Source organism: Talpa europaea, assembly GCF_964194135.1.
Source record: "Talpa europaea genome assembly, chromosome: 10".
Lineage (NCBI taxonomy): Eukaryota > Metazoa > Chordata > Mammalia > Eulipotyphla > Talpidae > Talpa > Talpa europaea.
Window position 1 is genome coordinate 84,830,185 of NC_140077.1, and position 24,549 is coordinate 84,854,733.

At 32.9% G+C, this 24,549-nt stretch overlaps 1 protein-coding gene across 3 annotated transcripts in view; it reads left to right on the top strand.

Annotated features, from left to right (window-relative positions):
• Nucleotides 1-24,549, top strand: part of BRINP3 (BMP/retinoic acid inducible neural specific 3) — a gene marked incomplete at both ends in the record, with an annotated part of 317,983 nt that overhangs the window by 186,772 nt on the left and 106,662 nt on the right. For all 3 annotated transcript variants that reach the window (XM_084246415.1, XM_084246416.1, XM_084246417.1), the window contains one exon: nucleotides 18,463-18,568. In XM_084246415.1, coding sequence (XP_084102541.1) covers nucleotides 18,463-18,568 — 106 coding nt within the window. The remainder of the gene's footprint in view (nucleotides 1-18,462; nucleotides 18,569-24,549) is intronic.

Here is a 24,549-nt window from a genome sequence, read left to right on the forward strand (position 1 = left end):
TTTTATCTCTTATGAATATAAATGTAGATTAGAAATTAAATTAAAGAAGAATGGCTGAGAGCCTACCTGGTGGTGCAAGGGGTTAAGACACAACCTATGAAGCTATCCGTAGCCACCGCAGCATGAGTTCGATCCCCCAGGGAGATACCCACATGGTAGACCTTTCCTGACTCACCCACTGCTCCCCTCAGCAGTGGATTTCAGTCAGTCTGCCTATTCTGTTCCCCATTCTGTCTCTGGTGAATCCTCTCACTTCCCCCCAACCCCCGACACCTCTGGCCTATACCCCGTTCTTGTATGCATAAATAAATAAATCTTTAAAAAAATAGAAGGGAATGGCTGAAATGTCCATGTAGCTTAATTAACTTCTACATTGTTCCTCTTTATAGCAATTATATCAGTTAAAATTTCTTAGTATTTTTTGTAGAGCAATAACACATCATGTATAATGTCTAGAATTGGACATTATTCAGAAAATTTAATATATTTGACTCAAGTTATCTAATGGCTCATACAACATATATCTCCCTCTGTTTTATTTTGAAATTCTAACAAATTTTAATAATGTGCTTGACAGTGATGTGAATATCAAATATATTGTACATTTAGGGGAAATTTTAAGTTACCACCCGATACACCATATGCATTTTTCAAAAATTTTCTCAGTATTTAAAATTTAAAAAATCAGATCACATACATTGAGAAAACAAAATTCATGTATTTAACACTTTCCTCTGGCTTCCATAATCTCTATTGATTGATCTTGAATTTCATTATTACTTATTCCAGTTTACATATATTGTTGTGCTTCAGTAGTGATTTATATATACATATATATATATATCTCAATTACTATCCTTTTCAGTTCTTGAATATCCAGTTGGTTGTATAATTTTGATTTCTTCATAATAGTCTCTGACGTGACACCTTTACTTCTTTAGTTTTACGAAAATCCTTCTAATGGATGTTTTGTAATCTCTTCTTATTAATTCCAATATCTAGTTTTTCTCATAGGAAATTTTAGTTCCTTCTTCTTTTCCCATGTGTGGATCATACTTTCTTATTTCCTTGTCTCAGTATTTTCTTGACAGTGGGACATTTTAGGCAATAAATGTAACAACTCTGGGTATTTTTCCTAGGAATCTAAACAACTTCAAAAATAACAAATTTAATAATTATTTACTATTGTACAATTATTGATAAGCTGTTGTAAGTATTAGTGAATAGTTCTAATAGCTTATAATACTTAAAATAGTCAATATATTTCAGTCTTTGTTTTACATATGTAAAAGCAGAGCCTTTCAAGGTTTCATCTTGCTTTCCCATAATCACTCCAAAATATTTTCTGCCATCCAAGCTACAAGTAATATAAAAGTGAGGCTATTTAAGACAGATTGGAGAAAGAAATAGATTTTTCAGAAAGTTCCTAGATAATTTATAAATAGGGTGTTACTGCAGGATGCTTCTTTCTTTATCTATTATGAAGGCTGATGCAATTTCCTATGAAACAGATTTAATAAAAGTCAGATTCAAAATGAATCTGCCACATATGTGGATCAGCCACTGAGAAAGAACTTCGATAGTATTCATCTCATCATAATCATTGTTCTTGGATCCCACACAAAGAGTAACCTGAGTTCTTCTGCTCAGCTTGAGTATATAGAGATCAAAATGAATCATTGCTGATTGGTGTAGGAAGGCCATTATCTTCAGTGTCAACTATTTCCAATAATTTTAAAACCTTTGCAATCACACAGACATTCAACCAAATGCTAGGGAAATAAATACTTTTTGAGGTCTAGATATTTGGGTGCATTCTAGATTTTTTTCGCAAAGAGCATTAGTAAAGTGAGAACAAAAATGTTGATAGCTTTACAAAAAATACCCATTGCAAATATATAAAATACATTTGTTAGGCAATTAGATATAAATGGCAATTTATGCTATATGTTAATTGAAATTTTTATTTCATTTGTAATATTGAGAAAGTAAGGAAAACACAATGTATTCTAAGTGTCAATGCAATTTTAATTTAACTGCATTTTATGTTTTGATATATTTATATTATAGTAAATAGCAATCCTCAGGGTTAAAATAATGATGAGGTCAGAATGGGAGAGAGGAATGAGCAAGGATCATAATGTGTGGAAAAGTTTAACTAATGAACCACTAAAATTATTTTTGAGTTTAGCAATCTGCAATTCAAGACTAAAATGCATGTATTTACAGGTCTCTTTGGAAGTTATACTGACCTTTGAAAGTGTGCACAAAGAAAACCAGGAGCTGTTTTGCAAAATTTCCATTGGTTTCCAGAAGTAATTCCATTGCTCATATAATTTTATTTCTTACTTTCCTACAGTATTACCTTAAACTTTCCTACTCTATTACCTTAAACTGACTACTTTTACTAATTTTCCAAAAGTCTAACAATTCAGTGTTTTTCACTCTTTCATTGAAAACATGAATATATTCATTTATTAAGTCACCACTCGCCACCTTATTTAAATATTTTACCACTCGCCACCTTATTTAAATATTTTAAAGTATGAATTCTAGAGTCAGAATACCTGAGTATAAATAACAGCTCTGATGATCATTTGGCATGATATCTGGACAAATCAAACTAAATTTCTCCTTGCTTTAAGTTCATCATCTGTAGAGCAGTGGTCATATAGATTTGTTTTAAGGATCAAGTGTGCTAATATTTGAAAAGCTCTTAGAACAATGCCTAGCTTGTGAAGGTACTATATAGTGTTATAATCATTTAGCATACAGTTCTTGAGCACTTGGTATATTTCAAGAGGTAGCATATTTATCCTCGTATCTTTCTACCCAGAGTTCAGTACAAGATAGGAACTCAATAAATGCTAATTGAAATTAAATGAATCTAACTCAGCATGAGAAGAATTGATGATGTTGTAGCAATCAGAAACTGCAGCAACCCAAGAGTTTCAGATTGCTAAAATTAGGTAAGTGGTTGCAACTAGAGCATGGATGCTGAAACAGCTTTGAAAAGTTTCGCAGGAATCCCCAGTAGACTTTAATCTTTCAACATCCTCATATTTCTTCTTCCTCTGAATAGCAGAATAGCAGCTCTTTTAATAAGCAGGAAAAAAAGCAGAACCTTATTTTGGAGCCAGCTTATTTTTACTAAGAACACACAGTTGCTCTTTCTTTTGAACAGTTCTGTATATCCCACTTCCTGTTCTCTAGAGTATCAAGATCACAGCACAGCTGGACTGGGAAATCCCATCAGTGACATGGAATGCTCCCTGGCAGAATCCCTCATCTTTGAAAAGCCTGCAGCATTTATCATGGAACACATGCAGTATTGTACATGGTGACACTCAACAAATATTTGTTAAATGTTTTTTTTGAATTTGTAAAATAGCAGCTGTCCATAGTAAAGCCTAGAAGGGAAAAAATATCTCCTTAAGACTGTGGACAGATTCACTCTTTGTTGTATCCATATGTAGCCTGAGAGCCCTCCTGGAGAGATTTGTGTTTTCTCACATACTGAGTGCAAAGGAAGTTGATCCCTTCAAAATTATCTTTTTATTAATCATCAGTGTCTGAATACTGAGTGCAAAATGGGATTCTTATATTTGATAACAGATCTGGGAAGTAAATTAAGAAACTGTTAGCCAGAACTGATTTATATGCTATCTGCGTTTTGCTTCCTTTTAACAAAGAAAATGATTTTGATAGAAATTTCAGGTTTACAATAAGATTGAGGGGTAAATACAGAGGTTTCCCATATTCTCCTACCATCATAAACACATAGCTTCCCCAATTTGAGCATCTGCCCAGTAGTGTGGAATATTTGTTACAATTGATGAACCTACATTGAAACATCACATTCACCCAAATCCATAGATCATATTAACAATCCCCCTCAGTGTTATATATTCCATGGGGTTGCACATATGCATAATGTCATGTATCTATTATTATGGTACTATACAGAGCATTTTCATTGCTTTGAAAATTTTCTGTGTTCTACAGTTCATCCTTCCATTTCTACCCCTACAACCTCTGGTAGATACTGATATTTTCTACTATTTCTCAATATTTTAAAAGATTCCATTAAATATCATATTAAGTTAAATAACAGAATTTTGCGTTCTACTCCTCCCATTTTTTTTTTTTTTAAATTGATCCATCTACCTGTCAATAGGCGAGAACCAAGCCATGTTAGGAATTCCATGTTTTTCTTAAAATCTCCTGTTGTATTCGTGGGGATAGAATTAATTCCATGAGAGAGAAATATCTGCTTATTTTCTATTTCTCTACATATTAGTGTATACCCCATTGCCTACCATGTCCCAAAACATCAGAAGGAGGCATGATTGCAAAGCAGTGAATAAATGAATTCTACTATTTGTGATTGAGCATCCTTGTTCAAGCTAACTACATACTCTATCAGTCTAATCATTTATAAATGGGGCATAATAATAGCATTTATGTTTATAGCTTTTATGAAGATTAGAAGATTTAATATATTTAAGGTGCTTGGTAACTCTTAAGTGCCATATAAACGTTAAATTTATTGAGTATACCCATTATTACAAGCTGAAGCAGATAAGCAGAGGACTCAGAAACAATCACTAACACATAAAAACCATCTGAAAGAGAGTATAAATAAGTTAGTATTCCTCTACCCTATCTATAAGAAGCTAAAAAGGAAACCAATTAAAGAATAGAAAATAGCAGATGGTTTATGAGTACAAAATTATAAGACAGTTATTGGAATTTATGAAAAGTCACTGAGCCTGGGCTAAGAATTCTGGTGGTTTTATATGTTTCCACTCATAATCACTGTAAGACTGTTTGGAAAAATTGTTTTTAGGTCATTTTGAAGCATGCTTTCCTGATTTCAGAGAATAGAAATAATTTTAGGGATCCCAAATTTAGTCTTTTTTATGTTATTAATTATGGATATTGAGATTATTAGATCTAAGAGTTTTTGAGGGCCTCCCTGGTGGCACAGGCGGTTGAGCTCCGTACTGTGAAGTTGTTTGCAGCCTCTGCAGCACGGTTTTGATCCTGAACAGCCAGTGAGAATCCCACATGGCGTGGCAGACCTCTCCTGTCTGGCCCGCTGACCCTCTCAGCAGTGTATTTTGGTCCATCTACATTTTCTGCTCCCCGCTCTATCTCTGGTGAATCCTCTCACCCTCTCTGGGGTGAGAGGCTCATATGGCCTGTACCCTAGCACTTGTAAAAATAAATAAATTTAAAAAATAAGAGTTTTTAATTAGCCTGCTATCTTTTTAAAAAATATATTTATCATAACTAAAGGATAAGGGAAAGTTTGTTCCCCCTTCCTTAAATTATAGCAATTTTAATTTTCTTTAGGAAAAACCTAATGTATTTCACAAATATTTATTTATAAATTTTTGTAGTTTTTGTATAAAAGTAAAAGGCATGATGTATGGTATAGGGTCAAAAATGACCTATATTATCAGTTACTACCAACTTATCCATACAATATAAAGAGAGTACTATTAATAAATAGGTGTGCATTGAAATAATTATAATCATTAGAAGTATAAGTATGTACAGAATAATGTCAAAGCACATGTTTTATGTAGCTCAGATTTTGTCAACCATTGACACTATATTGACAACTCCAAAATATGTACCTACACTCCCATCCCAGACTCAAATTCCCTCCAATTTTTCAAATAACCTGAAATGTTTTTGTCTTTTTCCAACATTTTTATAAATTCTAAATGCTTATGAATAAACCTCTTGTATTCTATTCTCTTAATTTATTTTCTAAACCTTGGCAGCACATTCTGCAGATTTCTCTTATTTCTATACCTGCTTTCCAGTACCAAAAAGAACCTAATTCAGGCTCTTCCTATTATAAAGCTTCCTAGCTATTCTCTTTGGCTTCATTTACCATCTTTCAATTGCAGCCTTCATACTGTCCCAAGATATATCCCCTACCATACTTCCTTGAACCAAACAACCAACTTGTTCAGCACTTGGAGGATTTTTTATTTCCTATTACATTAAATGTGCCACAGACAATGATCTCTTGATCTGAAAGACACAATGCCACTGACCCTTTCCTATTCAGTCATTTCACCACTGACTTGAGTAATGATATAAAGCACAGAGTGATCAAATTGGTGGAAACTAGAAAGGAGATGAATAGAGAATCAAAGCCATCTCAGGAAGCTGGGAGTATAAATAAATTTTAAAATATGATATCCCATTTATATAAGTGTAAAGTTTTATAAGGAAATTACATTATTATTTTTTAACATTCTACACATTTAATGTATTATCCCTTCATCTTAAAACTTGAACATTCTTTGCCCAGGGAATTAAAGAAAACTTGGCTAGGTATAAAAAGTAATTGGTGATGTGAGATGTAATGCCAAATTTATTTTATACCACTTGATAACAGATACTTTTGACATCACACTGCTTAAGACGAACTCAAAGTTTAAGTGATCAAAACTCACTAGAGAATGTGCTAGACATAGAATTTATATTTCAGATTGCTGCTTTTCCCGCCAGCTGGATTGTAAAAGGTTGAGGTTAAATTACTTTTACATTTTAAAGTGCACTTTAAAGTGCATTAACTTCCTAACATTTCTGCCCTGAAATGCTACGCTAATCTGATATTGTCCTATATCACTTTTTCTATCTAATCTAGACAGAAATCTGAGTTGACCTTAATTGTATTTTCTTTACTTTTAAACTACAGCCCTCTATTAGCAATTTTGGTACTCATAAATGGAAAAGTTTGTCATCTTAAGAATTAGATACTTTCTTTTAAATTGTGAGATTTCACTGAGAAATATAATGATACTGTCAAGTTTAAAATATATAGCTCTAGTCATTTGTGACTTATCTAAGTAGAAAAGGTTGAAACCTGTTTTAGTTAGGTCCATGAAAAATGTACTCTTACCTTCACATAACTCAAAAATGGCTAAAGCAATTTAGTTCAAACTCTCAAACAAGTTCACCTTTGGTCCAAGTTAAACTTTGAAAATTCCATCTAAAATGAAATAATGATCAGATAAAAGAATGACCTAAAAAGGAGGTAAATTTTTTAATAATTATTTTTAACTTAATGCATAAAATTTTTACTTGATTTTTAATATATTTCACTTTCTTGATGCTCATTTTGACAGAAATTGGTTGCTAATTTTTGTATTTGAAGTATATATAATAGTTAAATTTTGTTTTTAATAAGATTAGTGAAAATATTCTTGCCCTTCATTGAATTAATACAATTGGAAATGAATGCAAATTGTATACATGATCTCTATTTCTGTAATTGCTAGAAATAATCAGGTGTTATATGACCTATGTCAATGTGAAGTTTCCCAGAAGTTACAAATTGCTCAGTTAATTTGCTCATTTGGTGGATGATTATTTAGAATCCATGTATGATGTGCTCAGCATAACTAGGTGTTGTATATAGGTCTATGTAATTTGAAAGTGGCATGATTTTTGTCCTTAAAGTATTTAATCTGGTAAGGCAGATATCTAGACCAAGAGACGAATTATGGCAAAAATAAATTAAGTACATGGACTCTCACTGATTCTTGTCTGGGGAGTAGGTAAGATTGTTCAGAAATATCTGATCTCTGTGTTAAAGGATGGAGATACATATATGGCCGTAACATGGGAGGGGAAATCCAGAGAGAAGACAAAGGTTTGAAATGTGAAAGAATAAGTCATGTCAAGAAATGTGGAGAACTTGAATGATTCTAAAAAACATAGTGACTGACATGTGAGGCCGGAAGCCCTTTACCAAATGAGCTTGTCATTTCTTTGATAATATCTGGGATGATTTCTCTGTTCTTTGATGTTGTCCTGGGTCATACGACATTAGTCAAAGGCATGTTAATGCGCTTGACACAAACAGGCTTGACATGTGTTTTTGTGGTTGAGTTTCTCTTCTTGTGCTTCTGTTATTGTGGTGTGGAAAAAGTTGCCTCACCTGGGTCCCAGAATGAATACCGTAGAGCCAGATTTCAGCTCACTGCACAGCCTGGAGTCTGAGTGTGATAAGCTTAAGAAGGTGGTTCCAGCAGACACAAACCATTAAGGATAAATGAAAATAAAGCAGATTTTAGCACAGGTAATTTAGTGTGAACTATTACAATGTAGCTAAAATAATTCTTGATAAATCAAGAAGTCTATTGGGGGTCTGCAGCAAGGTTTTGCAATGTCAATAATATTTATTGTAAGATTGAGAAATTTATCAACATTTATCAACATTATAACCCAGTAATATAATGGAGGGGTTACTAGATTAGAAAATTTTGATGGCATAGTATGTTTTTGCAGTGACTGATGAAAGAGTAGTTACACATCTGGCTTATTGCAAGAGAGAAATATATAGACTTTGGAAGATAGAATGTACAGTATTACATATCAACCAGTGAAAGACATAAGGCAAAAAATTAGAGAAGATAAAATGTATTTAGCCTGAAAAATATGGTGGATACGTAGCTGTCATTTATTAGAGCAGGCATGACTGGTTTTAGAATACAAAACCAGAAGACTGGTTTTAGAATACAAAATCAGAAGACTGGTTTTAAAATACAAAATCATAAGTTTAGTTTGTGACAAAATTTACGGGCTATTATAGCCAAGTAGTTTGCATTCAAATATCTGCAAGAGAAGACAATTGCAATATGGTCATAGAGCTGGAGATCTAATAACCTGTGTTCTAAATAATGAAAGACAAAAACTAACTTAATTAAATTGGACTCAGGACATGGGTTCATATCTTAAATTTGTGTTGATTATATATAGAGACAGAAGTATAGAAAAACCTAATAAACTGGTTAGATGAAAACCAATATACAAAAACTAATAATGTACCTAATGCTAACTTTATGGAGCAATTCCCTGAAGGGTGACTGAACAAAGGAAACAAGTTTTTTTTTTTTTTTTAATGTAGAGATATAAACCTATATGTGTTCATTCTCTCAAAAATGTATACATAGAGTTAAATGCCAATGCTGTGTAGGGGGATATGTGGAAGACAAAAATGATAGAAAAAAGTAAAACCAAAAAGGAGAAGGAAAAAGGAACATTCTTTCCTTTCCTTCTCCCTTGCCCCACTATTTAAATAAAGCTAGGAAATAATCAAAAGAATTAGGCAATCATTTACATAAGTTGTCTCCTTTCGTGTGTTTCAGAAAGTTAAGGACTATTAATTTTGTATTTTTTATTTTAGGAAAAGGGAAAAACTGGATTTAGGGCTAGAAATCAGGTTGCTTTTTTCATATTCTGAAATTCAAAAATAACGATGGGACAGACATAGTATGACTTGATAGACTATCATTATGTATAATCCACAGAACCAGCAATAATTGCTATAGGTCTAAGCTATGAAGAGGTCAAACTATAGAATATAGATGTAACTGTAGTAGGGTAGAGACTAAATCTAGCATCTTTGAGTCTACATTGTTATTAAAATTAAGCCACAGAAATTACTCAGCTACTTTCATATAATTCATCTTTTTTATTGTTTAATTACTTAAATTTAAAATATTTGGTTACTAGAAGAGAAAGGGAAAAAAGGTAGGCAAACTGGGGAAAAAGGAAAATGATTTGACGAAGCGTAGATTTGGACCCCAGGGTGTAACAATAATAATATACGCATGTTGATAATTAGTGATGAACCCTTGAAATTAGTGTGATGATATACTGCCATGCTATGTCATTAACAAAAGATCAGCTAATAAACAGCAAGGACAAAAAATTTAAATCAACATATCAAACATAATTTTCTTTAAAAATGCTGTCAGAGGGCCTCCCCGGTGGCGCAGTGATTGAGCCCTTGGCTGCGAAGCTGCCCGCACCCTCTGCAGCGCTAGTTCCATCCCCGGCCACGGGGTGAGGGTCCCATATGGCGCGCAGACCTCTCCTGCCGCCCGCTGCTCCCCTCAGCAGTGTACTTCATCACTCTGCCTGCTCTGCTCTCTGCTCTGACTCTGGTGAATTCTCTCGCCCTCCTGTGCTTCTGACTGTACTCAGTGCTCATATAAATAAATAAACAAACAAACAAACAAACAAATAAATAAATAAATCTTTAAAAAAATTCTGTCAGATTTATCTGCATATTCAGTGACTATAGTTATTGCATATTAATTTTAAAAGATATGTTTTTTAAATTTTAATTAAATTTAAAAATTAGTAAAGATATATCTTTGGAATAACCTTCTTAGAAAAACAGTATTAAATGTTCACATGTTTCAAGTGAAATTTTTATGTGAAGTTCTTTATCATGTGTCAGAATGAACAATATACACCACTTCTAGTAGCTAGGAACATTTCCATGGTGGGAACAGAATCTTGATTAATGTGAAAATTATCCTTTTGAGACTTTGCTTTGAGATTTATTGTAACAAAAATCTATATTTGTGTGGAGAATCAGTATTTGATCAGCTATATATTACACAATTATTTGTAATATTACACATCACAAGTTATGGATGCACATATGTAAATTGTATATGTGTGTGTGTATAAATAAATGTGTATGGATTTTTCCGTAGGTAATGCAAGTATTTTTCTCTATGGGGAGAGTGCTGGGAAGCTTCAGGAAATACATACCTGTAGTTACGCAGTTGGCATGTGACAAAGCTGGAGATAGATACCAATATTATATCTGTAGTTTGATTCCCTTTGGGTGACCTAATAACTTCATCCTCCATGGCTGAAAATTTAGTATCTTGATAGAATTAAACATACTCTAGATTTTTTTTTGAAATATATCTCTTTTAAAAAATTGAGTGTCATTTTTCAGTAGCCTGAGCAATGTGAGAAAACTTGAAGACAAGTAGAGAAGATATCAGTATGATCTACAGCAATTCACAGTTTTCATGTCTAAATCTCATGTTATTTAAATAGGGCTGAATCATTTACGTTTTCATTTGGAAACTACTCAGGAACAATCTACCTAACTTATCTGATTTCCTTACTGATAGTATATTAGTAATAGACATTCAGAAACAGCAAAAGGGCTGCAAGTGGAGACACAATAATATATCAGTAAAATAAATTAAATTTATACTGATTGGGGGAGGGGCAGTCAACCTAAAGCAGCTGAAATATTAACTCAGCATTTTCCTGAGGCCTCACCCCATGGGTGAGTTGGGCCTATACACATTATCTGATGAAGTCTACTTGTTAGTCAGCTAAAAAGAAGATGAAATTTATTTTAAAAACCAGGTTCACTTATTTTCTAATTTTGAAAATTTCTACAGAGAATAATTAAAACAAAGTTTTATATAAGCAATAAAGTGAGTCAAGGTTGAGTTATTGGGAACAAATCACTTCTTTATAGTTTTCCCTGGACAACATTAAAAGAATGAAATATGAATGAAGTGAATGAGTAAAGTACTTCGTTTATAATCTTTCATAGAAAAAGGAAGAATGCATAAATTGAAATGATATACCCCCTGAGGAATCATTTTTTCCTTTAAGATTTTTGTTATAACTTAGTGTGTTTTTGTGTCCAGGACAGACAGATAAGAAACACCTGGTTGAGACTATATGGTTCTTGGATATCCCTAAGAAGTGCTTGTTGCCAATGAAGCAGCAGGAAGTCCCCAAAGGTAACTTGGAGGGACAGAAGTTCCTTTGGCACCCACGTCTCTGAGGGAAATAGTTAAGAGGAAATAATATACAGGATTAGAGGGCAAGATAACAGAAGAGGAAGACAGGAGTGGCAGTGACAGTTCACATTGGACTTTTATTATTTTATTACTAAATTTATTCCAGAAAATATACAAATACATTCCTTAAATGTTAATCACTTCTATCTTTGTTATGCTTCTCTTAATTTTTTTAATATTATTATTACTTATAATCCTCCTTTAATCCTTACTTATAAAAAAATGAGAGAAGGACCACACTACATAATGTGATTATAATATATTGGAGAGATTTGACCATTATTTTGATTTTTTTATGAGCACCTAGAATTTTGATAATACATATGTAATTCACATGGACTTTAAGTTCCTCTTTCGCTTGTATGATTTTCTTTGTTCATTTGAAGTCATCTTAGTGCTGACTTTCAGTAATAATCAGTTGCTAAAATATTTGGATTTGCCCTTTCTTTTGTGAGCAAAGCCAATTTATCTTTTGGAAAAAGGAAGAAATTAGAGCAGAACTTTTTTCTGTAATGGCCAATTGAAACAAGAAATCCACTTCTGTCTTTCTGATTACGCCTAAGTCTGTTGAGTTCTAGTGTGGTGAGCTTATCGGTTCTCTCAAGCGCTTGTTTAATTGGGTGACAAATGGAAGAATATGACAGTCTCAGTATGAATGTGTCATTAGTCTGTGCACAGATATTAGTTGTCCCATTTTAAAAAAGAGCTGAAGCTTTTGCTATGCTTAAAAAATTCTGAAATATTCCATACTGCTGAAACTTCAAAAGGCTATCATAAAGTTTTATGTTTTAGTAACAAGCAATAAGAAAGGGTTTAATAAGCATTTCAGAATAATAATGTAGAATATAAAATTCAGAAGAATATTACAAACATTTTGGTAAAAGTATCTGCTTACAATAAAATGTGGGTGTTGAGGGAAATTTAATACTACTGTACTAGCTCCTAAATTAAAGGAGAAAAATTTAAGGAATAATGAAGTAGTTCTATTAGACACAAAAGAAGCACATATCTACCCAGGTGCCCCGCTTTAGTTCCCCAGGATGGGAGAGCATTTTGAGGTTGGCATTTGGACAGTGACAGATTGTCCTGGGGTGCACTTTGTGTGCGCTGCTAGCCATGATGGGCCCTTGATTTAGCTGACATTGTACTCCAATATGGTGCCAGGTTCTTTTTCCACAGCACTTGATATTTACATCTGCACCATTTTAGTTACTCTGTTTCAAAGAAGCAAAATAGATAATCAGTTGATAAGTTTTTATAATCTCTGGATCATCAGCACACTGTTAACTGCTTGCCTGAGACTTCAGGTAAGCAATGATTGGGCAGATTGGGTAGATTTGGAAATACACTGATAAAATGAATGATGCATTAAATAAATAAATAAATGTTTACCAAGTGAGTAGCTCTTTTTTAGGGTAACCCTTTCCTCACTCATCTTGGCAGCAGCTCTGGCTTGGGAAGTGGGTGGTGCTGGCTCAATTACAAGTTAGTCTACAGCATCTCGGGTGTGCTCAGTCTTATTGGGTATTTGCTTATCCCATCCAAGAGGAGACTAACACAAGAGGTGGAGGAATAGCTTACAGTAGCTGAAGTGAGAGATACAAAAAAGGTTTGGCAAAGGAATAAGAAAAATCATAGGAAAGAGTACATTATTTTATGTATTGATTGATTGACGATTTATTTATTTACTTATCTATTTTTGCAGTTAGAGAACTTGACCTCTAAGGGAGAAGCAATATGGGCTCAGGACTTTCTCTTAAGCCCATTTCTTCAATCACTATGTTAAATTAATACAAAATTCCTAAATTTGTATTCTTTTTGATCTGGGGGTCACTGACAACATCGCCGCTGAAAATGATTTTAAAATACTATGAGTTTTACATGATAATTTACATGAATTATGAAGAATAGCATTTGTATTCTGAACTTCTTGAGTATAGAAATATTTTTTGCCATTGTATTTTTAAGTTTGGGGTCTTTCTTTTTTTAAAGATTTATTTATTTTTATACAAGAGCTGGGGTACAGACCAGAGGTGCAGGAGGGAGAGAGGATTCACCAGAGACAGAGCGGGGTGCAGAATAGGCAGACTGACTGAAATACATTGCTGAGGGGAGCAGTGGGTGCAACAGGAGAGGTCGGCCACACCATGTGGGAATCGAACCAGCGCTGCAGAGGCAGCAGACAGCTGCCCAGTTCTGCGCTCCACCCGCTGCGCCACCGGGGAGGCCCAGTTGGGGTCATTTTAAATAGATTTAATAACTAAAATGCAATGAGATTGCAATCTAGTGCATAAACAATAAAAATAAAATTCTTCTTAAATAGTTTACTTCAGTTTTTGATTCTACAATATATGTAAGAAATGAGTCTGTTGAGTTCTACACTAGACTTCCTTGCTACCTTGGAGTACATTCATTTTTTTATGTGATGCAACAGAAAAGAACCTCTGGCTTCTGTGTTCCCGAAATTGTAATTTCTGTGGTCCAGTGGAAGTGGCATTCAGGCCTTCAGCAATGGCAACAGCTGGAGTGGCTGCCTAATAACTCCTGAAGTCAGAAGGTATACACAGTGCTGAGCGAAGTGCAATGTTTGTTGTTTATATCTGCCCCGTGGCAGTGAAACTTTCCCTTTTTTCCATTATTAATATTGAATACATCAAAAAATGTTTAGCCCTCTGTGGTGTAATACAATATCCCTTCAGACTTCACATAATGAACTACAAGACCAGCTTTTGTGTAACATCATCAGTTATAGCTCCCACAGATGTAACTTTTAGAAAAATGTCAGTTCTCTAAAAGTACATACATGTAGTTAAGAACCTTTTTTTTTTTTTTGCTACTGAGTTTCTTGCAATTGCTGTGATTTTGAACTCTGTTATTTAAAAAAAGTAAATCAAAATAACATCGGTAGGAGTGAGCTTATAGATTTGACCACTCCAAGACCTGTCAAGTGCCACCCATTTAAATTCCATGGTAACCATGATTTAAGCACAAAGGACCTCCATGTTATTTGGCAATCTTGTTCTGACTAAATTGCGTCCAGCTTACCTTAGGCCTGTCTCCCTGAATAGGCACATTAAGAACCTAAGGACACTTCTCTTTCCCAGTTTCTTGTGTTATTCTACATTTTAATGTGTTCAAAAGGCATACAGAGTCTTTCTCAATGGGTTTACTTGTGGGTGTCAATAAGTGGTGTATATGTATATTATTTTGTTGCAGCGTAATTTATGGAGTATGACAAAGCAGGCCAATCACTGTTACCATGCCTGGACTCACAATGGTACAAGTAAAAACTGCCCTGATGCACTTGTTTTCCAAAAAGCAAATTCAGTTTTGGTCCTAAAAATAAAATGTGTTGCTTTTTTTTCATCCGTCATACCTTGCTTTTTTGTACATACTATATTTTGATCTACATGGTTTGTCATTATTTGTGCTTGGCAATTCTAAATTATATTGTTTATTTTGTACCTGTTCTATGGATATACATAACTTCATATTGTTTATAATTATGCTGTTTACCCTCATGCTTTGAGTATCTATTCCTTCTGTAGCTTCTATGAAAGATAGCTCTCAAAAATGCAATCTGAAAAAGGAGTGACATTAATATTTAAAGGATGTTGCCTACTGAAAATATTGGGAATAGAATTAGGGGTGGTTTCAGCATAAAGTCATAGATAATTAATTGCATAGATAAGTAATTCAACGATGGCATGTGATCCTTCATATTGAATTTGTATTTGATTCGTGTTTGTGCTTTTCATGAGAAGATATGAGTCATCCATGCATTGATTATGTATCATGGACTATTTTAAACTCCTATTAAGTGGTTGGAATAGGTTCAAGAAAACATTGACAATGTCAAATATAATTTAGATCATGCAATTAATTGTGTACCATGCATTGGGCATATGCTCATTATTTTGTGAAGATGAAAGATAATTTAACATTGATCTACACTTTCATATAGTTTGATAATTTTAACTATATGTAATTAGAACTTAGCAACAGAAAAAAAGCATACGGTTTTAGGACCTAATTGAAACTTTAATTGAATTTTTTGTATTTAATTTTTGGAAGTCTAGTGTAGAATAATGCAAGAATTTGTAGGAAGATATATTTCATTTCATTAATAAATTAATACTTATAGTAAAAGTTAATTCATTTGGCCTATAATCAACATTATGTTAACCAGCATCTTCCTAGCAATATTTATTGTTCATGAAATAACCCAAGATTCTACACCATTCTAATTGACCTGAATGTCAATCTAGATCAATTAAATTGTGCTTAATTTTATAGTATGAAAGAGAGAGAGAATATGTAAATTTGAGCAAGATAAGCACAGATTCTAAAACTTAAATATAGGTTTTGGAAAGTCAGTTAGGAACCGGTACTTGATTTATGCATCAGGAGTTCCAGCTCTAGTTTTGTGAACTGATCTTGAGTGAGCTGCATAACCTTCCTGGGCTCCAGGTATTTCATTTGTATATGTGAGTCTAGGGAATTTCTAAGACTCCTGCTATCTTTTATATTTATGTATGCTGCCACTGCTATATTTTCTTCAAGAGGTTCCAAAAAAGTTTAATAAATTAACTTAAGTATTCTTTTGTATTAAAGATTTCTAACGAAAATAAAATCTTTTTCCACCAATTTGGTTCATAATTTTTCCTACCAAGTGCCAGGTACTGTGTGCAATTTTCTGTTAAATAAACCAAGAAGGTAATGTAAGCAGATGATTATAAAGTAATTTTTTGGTTACCTTAGTAAAACATAAAGAAAACTTTGTATGATAAAGGAGTAAGATATTAAAATAGCTTGAGGGCTTTAATCTCTAATTTTTTTTTTAAGATTTATTTATTTATATAAGCACTGGGTATAGTCAGAAGCGTGGGAATGTGAGAGAATTCACCAGAGCCAGAGCAGGGAACAGAACAGGCAAACTGACGAAATAAACTGCTGAGGGGATCAGCCGGCGGCAGGAGAAGTTTGCACACCATGTGGGACCCTCGCCTGCGGCCGGGGATAGAACCAGTGCTGCAGAGGCTGCGGGCAGCTTTGTAACCCAGCGCTCAATCGCTGCGCCACCCGGAGGCCCTAATCTCTAAATTCTTATTGTATTTACTCCTTTAAATAATTTTCTACCCTTGGGAGCAGCGCTTTTAATTTTCTCTTAAATATCTCTGCTTTCAGACATTGTTTCAGTTAGACCTATGGGGTCTTTTTCCAGATCCCCTTGTTATCATGTTTTCTGTTTTGAATATTAACTATGTAAATTCTGTGAACTATACATACCAAATAATTATTTATTTGGAAAAATGTTAAAAGATATTAACCAAAAAACAAAAAGTAGTTACAAAATAATTATGAATAGAAAAAAAAGAATAATTTTCTTAAAATGGTGATTGCCAGAGGGGAGAAGGTTGTAGATGGTATTGGGTATTTGGTGATGGCTATGGTGTTGCTAATATGAGAAATTGAATGCCTGAACCTACACCGTGTTGTAAGCTATGTTGTTACAATAAAAAAAGAACAAATAAAATTGCTTGTTTAAATAATCATAATTTGATTGTTCCTTAGAGAATGTTTATTTGCAAAAGATTAATTAGTTTTTTATAGAGATAAGTTTAAATAATCATAATTTGATTGTTCCTTAGAGAATGTTTATTTGCAAAAGATTAATTAGTTTTTTATAGAGATAAGTGTATGTTTTGGAATTTGGGCTACCTACAAAATAAAAATAAGGATGATTAATCTATAAATTAGTGCCTAGTTAAACGTCACTCTGAGTGAGAAGGGACACCATTGTGGAATTGGGAGCAGTGGAATGATATGATGTGAATTATATATTGCAAAGCATTGTCGTTGTTAAGAAGATACTATGTTTTTAAAACAAGAAGACCATTATAATAATCTTCTGCCTTAGAATATGTTTAGTTTTTAAAAAATATTATCCTCAGGATAAATTTCCAGTTTCACATAATTGATTAATCTCATCTCCTGAAATCCATCCCAAGACACCCATGGAAAAATTAGTCTATAGTATGAGATTCCATAATTAAGAGCAAAGCCTGTGCACTGGAAGTCATCATTTTATTAAAATGATAAAATAATACAAGTGGAAATCATTAAGGAATTCTTTGTGTAGCAATTTTAACATGGGTTTAATCTTGAGAATAGATAAAATCAATTAATCAAAGTCAAGAAAGGCATTCTTTCTAACCAAGGTGGGCTGGGGGGTGAAGAATATTGTATAAGAACATAGAACTAAGAATGTCCTCTTACCTGCTAGGAAGGTGTATGCCAAGCAAAAGAATTTAACCTTTGATGACACCAGAAAGAGCAGAAAATTGAAGATTTTTAATTAAAATAGTCAAACAAAAATCACTTTTTAGATGGTAGCCTGGTGAATTGTTCTGATTTAGTGAGGAAAAATGAAGAAACAAGCAAACGAATTTTTTTTTCTGTAAGTCAAAACTTGTTCTCTACCTAAAGGAGCATGCCCTTGTCATAGCCTGGATAAAATCAGTGACCTTATATGAGTAATATTTTGAGCCAAAAAAGACTTCCATTATTTTCCCAGAAGATTTATGGCTGGTCAAAGGGAAGAAAATGGAATTGAAAACAAAAGAAGTTATTTGTCTTCTCGGTGCTTAAGTTCGTATATTGCTGGTGTATATCAGATCCTAAACTTTCAGTGATGTTTACTGTCAAATGTATAACTCCAGTGTATGACAACTACATTGAACTAAAAGAACATGGTAAAGTCTGATTTGTATAATAAAGTTGATGTTTTGTTCACCAGGTAACAGAAACACGGACGGGTCCTCTTGGCTGCAGTAACTATGACAACCTAGATTCTGTCAGTTCTGTTCTGGTTCAGAGTCCTGAGAATAAAATTCAGTTGCAAGGTATGTAGGTAAAATTTCATTAATTTTCTATGGTCTTGGATGGCAATTATCCAGTTGCAATTTCCCTTTTCTAAATAGAAGCCATAGGTACATTAATAAGCTTTTGAAACTTTCATAAATGACTACCTCCCTTATATCAGGCCACATGAAAAAAAAGGGCAAAATTCAGTTTTCTTCTTTCTTTCCAATTTTAAAAGGTACTTTATTTTCTCCTGAAATTATTCATCTTTCTATTTTTAGTCTGCTACTTCAGAATTTCTCTAATTTTGCAATACACTTCATTGTTGCTTTTGTGTGTGTGAGGGATGGGATTTATTTTTTTAAAGTTCAGTAATGTTTACATTCTATTTTTTTAAAAGCACTAACATAAGGTTAATGTTCAATATAAACATTGCATTAAGATTCTATAACAATATGTACATTTACAGAAAAGTGTTAGCAACTGAAAATTTCTGCAAATATATTACAACAAAACCATTAAAAATTTCAATCCATTAATTTTAACTCTCTTCATGAACTCAACAAATTTCACTGTATTCTCTAAACAGTGCATGACTCAGGGGAAGCTACCCCAATGTCCTCATATATCTCTGTACAAGGCCCAGCATGTTTTGTTTTTTTTTTTTTTTTTTACTATTTTGGGATTATTTTACTGCAAGCAATAAATAATCCTAATACCTATACCTAATACCTTAAATAATCAATAATACCTTAAGTAATCCTAATGTCTTAAATAATCAATAACATCTGAAAATTCATACTAAAGGCATTTCATTTTCATACAGCAATCATTGTCTCAACAATTAGTTGTTTTTCTGTAGGTTCGCCTGAACTTTGACTCTATTCTTATAGATACTGGCAAAATTTGTAATTATATGGATGTATAGTATAAACACGAATTGTTGACATTGAAATATAACATAAAACAGTGACTGAGGCTACATTTATCTTCTGACAAACAGAAATGTACTGGAGAATATATAGAAATACTTAACTTGCTTTATTTGCTTTTTTAAGATAGGTTATGACCATGGTACCATTTTGTCTATTATTATATTTTATGTATTTACCACTTTTATTTTATTATTATATTTTGTGGGATAATCATATAAAGGGTGTTTTATTAATAACTTCTAACAAATACATATTATACCCCAAATGGCTATAAGTATGCATAGTTAGGGAGGCTGGGAAAGATTTTACATATACATGTTTAAACATGTTCTAGTTGAGCAAGTTCTGAAAAGTCTTCATGAGGACACATTGTCTAAATTAAGTTGAGTGATGAAAATTATCGCTCTAAGTTTTCTTCACTGACCTACCTTTTAAATTGCCTAAGCTAGGGCTGTATTTACATTATTTCAGTTTTAAGTAAGAATGCTTAAGAGTTTCAGAAATTCTGCCATGTTTCTTAACTTTCCATTCTTAAAAATAGATGACAGCTTTGGGTTATTCAAATTTACCCTATTTAATAGATAAATGTCATTTATTTTGAACTGCATAAAAGTTTCAAAGAAAGTGCTTTAAATTTTAAGCTTTAAACGTTATCCAATTCATTAATATCAATTTTAGATTTAAAGTTACTAAACTTTTATCTAAGTTAAACAAAAAATGTAGTCTAAAATATTACTTGTAATTCTCCATTCCATTATCCTTCCTTTTAAATGTATGGGTTAACTTTCCATTAAAAATTTAACTTTCATCAAAAAGGACAAATAAGAGTCTCCCTGGTGGTACAGGGGTTAAAGTCTCAGTACCATCAAGCAATCACCAGCTCTTCATATGAGTTTGATCCCCTGCCAGGGAGCTGACCTACATGGTGCAGCAGGCCTCTCCTGTTTCACCCACTGTTCCCCTTAGCAGTATATTTTAGTAGATTCACCTGTTCTGCTCCCCAATCTGTCCTACACCCCAGTTCTTGTAAGCATAAATACATGTTTTTAAAAAAGGACAAAGGATATAATTCATTGAAATAAATATGTATTTAATGTTTATCAAATGTTTATGTCAATAAAATTTGTTGCCATAATTTATTGATTTTATTATGAATCAGTGTGCAGTGTTCAAAATATAATACTATGAAAGCAAAACTTCAACCTCCTATGTGTCTTAAAGAAAAATTAGCAAGTTGCAAATGGAGCATCTTTCTCTTTTACAGAATTATCATTTCTACTCTTGCAATTTTTGTAACTCAAAAACTACATCTGTATCTGTTACCTTTTCCCATTTCCCAGGTCTACGTTTTCAATTGTACATTGCAAAATTTACTTTTACACTTGCAGGTCAGGTTGTCCAAAGAACTTCAGGAAATCTTTCTCAAGTCCCATAGACGCTCAAGTCTAATATGAGCTTAAAGTATCATCTTGATTCACTTTTTAATCTTCATCTTTAATAGTAGCCCTCGCCGCTTTATAAGAATGCAAAACATTCACCAATTGTGGATTAATATTACTATGGCATTTTCCTTTGAAGGGCATATAAAGTTTTTGATCAATATATGTAGCAATTAGAAAAACTGCCATCTCTGAAGAATCTTATATGAAGGGGCCACTTTAGCACCTTAAACCTTAACTTGGATAATTGTGTTTTTCATAGTTAGTTAATTAGTTAGCTAGATAATTTAGTTAGCTGGATTGGTTCGATAGATGAATGAATAGATGGATACGTGGATATAAATATAGATGAGATATAGATAGTTTGGGAGGCTTGTGTGGGTTGTGTTTTGTTTTTAAGCACAGGGTGAAGTATTTTTATCCATGTTTGGCTCACTTTGGGGTCTTCTGAATTCAGATATGTTATTGAGAGGAGTATGGAATTCTGACAGTTTTCAGTATAGACCTTTAAATCTCTAAACTTGTACATGCAAAAGAATTGCTCTTGAAGTAAAATTTAACAGAAAAGAAAGCATCAATAGTGATTATTAAATGTAACAGCATCAAGTAAAAATTCAGAACAAAACTCCTTGGTATAACTATCTATATTAGAATTTTCACAAAAAAGGTGTGTCAAAGAAATGCATATAATTCATTAAACTTGACTAGAAATAGATAAAAGAAAATATCTTATAGCAGTAAGTAAGCTGGATTTACCAGTCTGCTTAACCATGGGACCTGGATTTGCCAATTATGTTACAGAGCAGACAGTTTTTACATATCTACAAATTATTGATGAAAATATATTTTATAGATAGGACACAAAATAATTTATAAGGAAGTATATATTGAAATTAATGATATTTCAGTTTTCATCCCCTTATTAGTACAACTTATTAAGAAAATGACTTGAGAAAACAGATAACAGGATTAGTCAAAATTAATTATTAAGTTTTGGTAATAACTTTTTTAAATTCCCAGAAACTGAGAAAATGAATGATCCATCTGATTGATAAATGTTTCCAATCAAATAGTTCCTAATGTCCTATTTCAACAAACTTGTCACAGCCATGTGCTATTGTCAGACAGAATATTTTATGTAAATTTTAAATATGCAACACTATAACTTTTATTTTGCACATATTAAAAATCAAATGATACTGCTTCAAAAGTGTTTGTTTCCATCTATTGAAATATTGGAAAACATTTTCTCATTGATTGCATATATTATATAAAAATAAGAAGTAGGAAATTAATTTAGGTTGAAATAATTTATAATCATTCATCTTTCTGGAAAACACATTAACACAAAATCAGATCAATTCATTAAATTCATGTTTTTTCATGAGCAGACATTTGTTTAAAAATATCAATACATGTAATTAATGTAAGTCTGTTGAATTATATATAATGAATATTGTGATAATTCAATCAGACTATTTTTTAACTTAACGAATTTCAATATTAGAAAAATATATATTATATAATTTCATACTACAATATGGCATATTATATGTCTTAGGAATATATCTATAAATTTGCTGATAGTTATGTTTATAGCAAAAAACTTGCTATGTGATTAAGGAAAGATGTTTATAAGTAAATTTTTGTTACAAGAAAACAAACATGTATAAATAATGCACTGTAATTATGAATTCAAGGAGAGAACACATACACACACAAAGCACACACAGCTTGTTCATATACAGCTTTATAAAAATGATGTTAACTGCCAGATCACCAGGATTATGTATATGCATTGACACATATATAAAAGTGATATAATATTTATATTTTAACATATAATTATCTATTATGCAGCAGATTACAAACTGCTAGTCTATTAAATTTCAGATTGTACATTATCATATCAGATGGAGTCCTTAATTTTTCACACTGTTTTACCAAGTCCATCAGCAGAACAGCGTGGAAGAACTGGTTGTTTCACTTAGATGTTTTTCTTGCTCGAACATATATTTGTATGGTGTAAATCACAATTTTGTTGATGTCTCTCACCAATTTTTAAATGTCTTATCTATTATTTCCCCAATGCTGTTTCTTTTCTCTCCTTTTATTCTAGGGTCTAATTAAATATATTAAATATATTTTTAGAACTTTTAATCATGAGCTTCCTATGTATCTGTTACGTCATTTCAATATTTTATATCATTTTGCTTTTTTTATCATCCGCTATTCAATATTTTCTTCTGACGTATTTTCTTCAAATGCGGGCCTCCCAATAAATACGTTTATTTGAGGTAAAATATAAACAAATAAAAAATTGTGCTAAGTGCTAAGATTATTTTTTCTGATCAATATATGGGCAAGTGTATCTGAAAGGATGAGATAGGAGGAATAAGTGTCAAGATATTTGCAAAGTGAAAGTTTTTTTTTTCCTAATCTGGTAATTCATGATTTGTATTAAATCAACCTCACAGGGGCGTCCCCTGGTGGGTGCAGTGGTTGAGCGCTGGGCTGTGAAGCTGCCTGCAGCCTCTGCAGCATTGGTACGATCCCTGGCCAGCTGGTGAGAGTCCCACATGGAGCAACAGACCTCTCCTGCCGCGCCCGCTGCTCCCTTGAGTAGTGTATTTCATCAGTCTGCCTCTTCTGTTCCCCACTTTGGCTCTGGTGAATTCTCTCACCCTCCCATGCTTCTGACTGTACTCAGTGCTTGTATAAATAAATAATCTTTAAAAAAAAATCAACCTCACAGATGATTGTCAAGATTCAAAAATAATAATCTTTTAACAAATATTTTAGAAAGGAAGTGTAAAATTTATAAAAATACATTATGGTAAATGTTCATTACCTGTTAGCCAAATTTCCCCTTTAATTTTGACTGCCAATTAGTTTGAACACTTAGCTGTTTTATGAAATTTTCCTATGTAGTAAATGAATTGAACTATTTTTCTTGAAATATAATAAATGTAAAGCTGGTAAAGACCCCCAAATGTTAATCTTATAACCTTATTCTTCATTTTTGCTATTATTTGTAAGAGATAGTGACTTTACCAAACTTGCAAATTGAGAAGTAATGAGCTGTATCACTTGGGCTGCCTTACCACAGGACAATGGAATGAGCTGTGGAAAAACTAAATCCATCCATCTGCTTCCCTGTAGTGCTTCTGTGGTCACTCCTAGATAATAGAGTCACAAAAGCTACCTGTTGATATGGTATGAGATAAACAGGACCACAACCTTCTATAATTCTTTTGCCACAACTCATTACAGTATAGCATCTGTGTAGAAGTGGACTGGTGGCCTGACAGTAAAGAGGATATGTTAACAGTTATTTGAAACCAAGTAGTGAGAAATAATTGAGTGAATTGCTTTAAATATATATATATTTATTTATTTATTTATTTATTTATTTATATAGCAGCTGGGATACAGGAGAGATGTGGTAGGTGAGAGGATTCACGAGAGACAGAGCGGGGAACAGAACAGGCAGACTGACTGAAATACACTGCTGAAGGAAGCAGCGTGCGAGACCAGAGAGGTCTGCTGCACCATGTGGGTCACCTACCTGGCCGCCCAGGGATCAAACTTGTGCTGCAGTGGCTGCGGATAGCTTCACAGTGCTGTGCTTAACCCCTGTGCCACCAA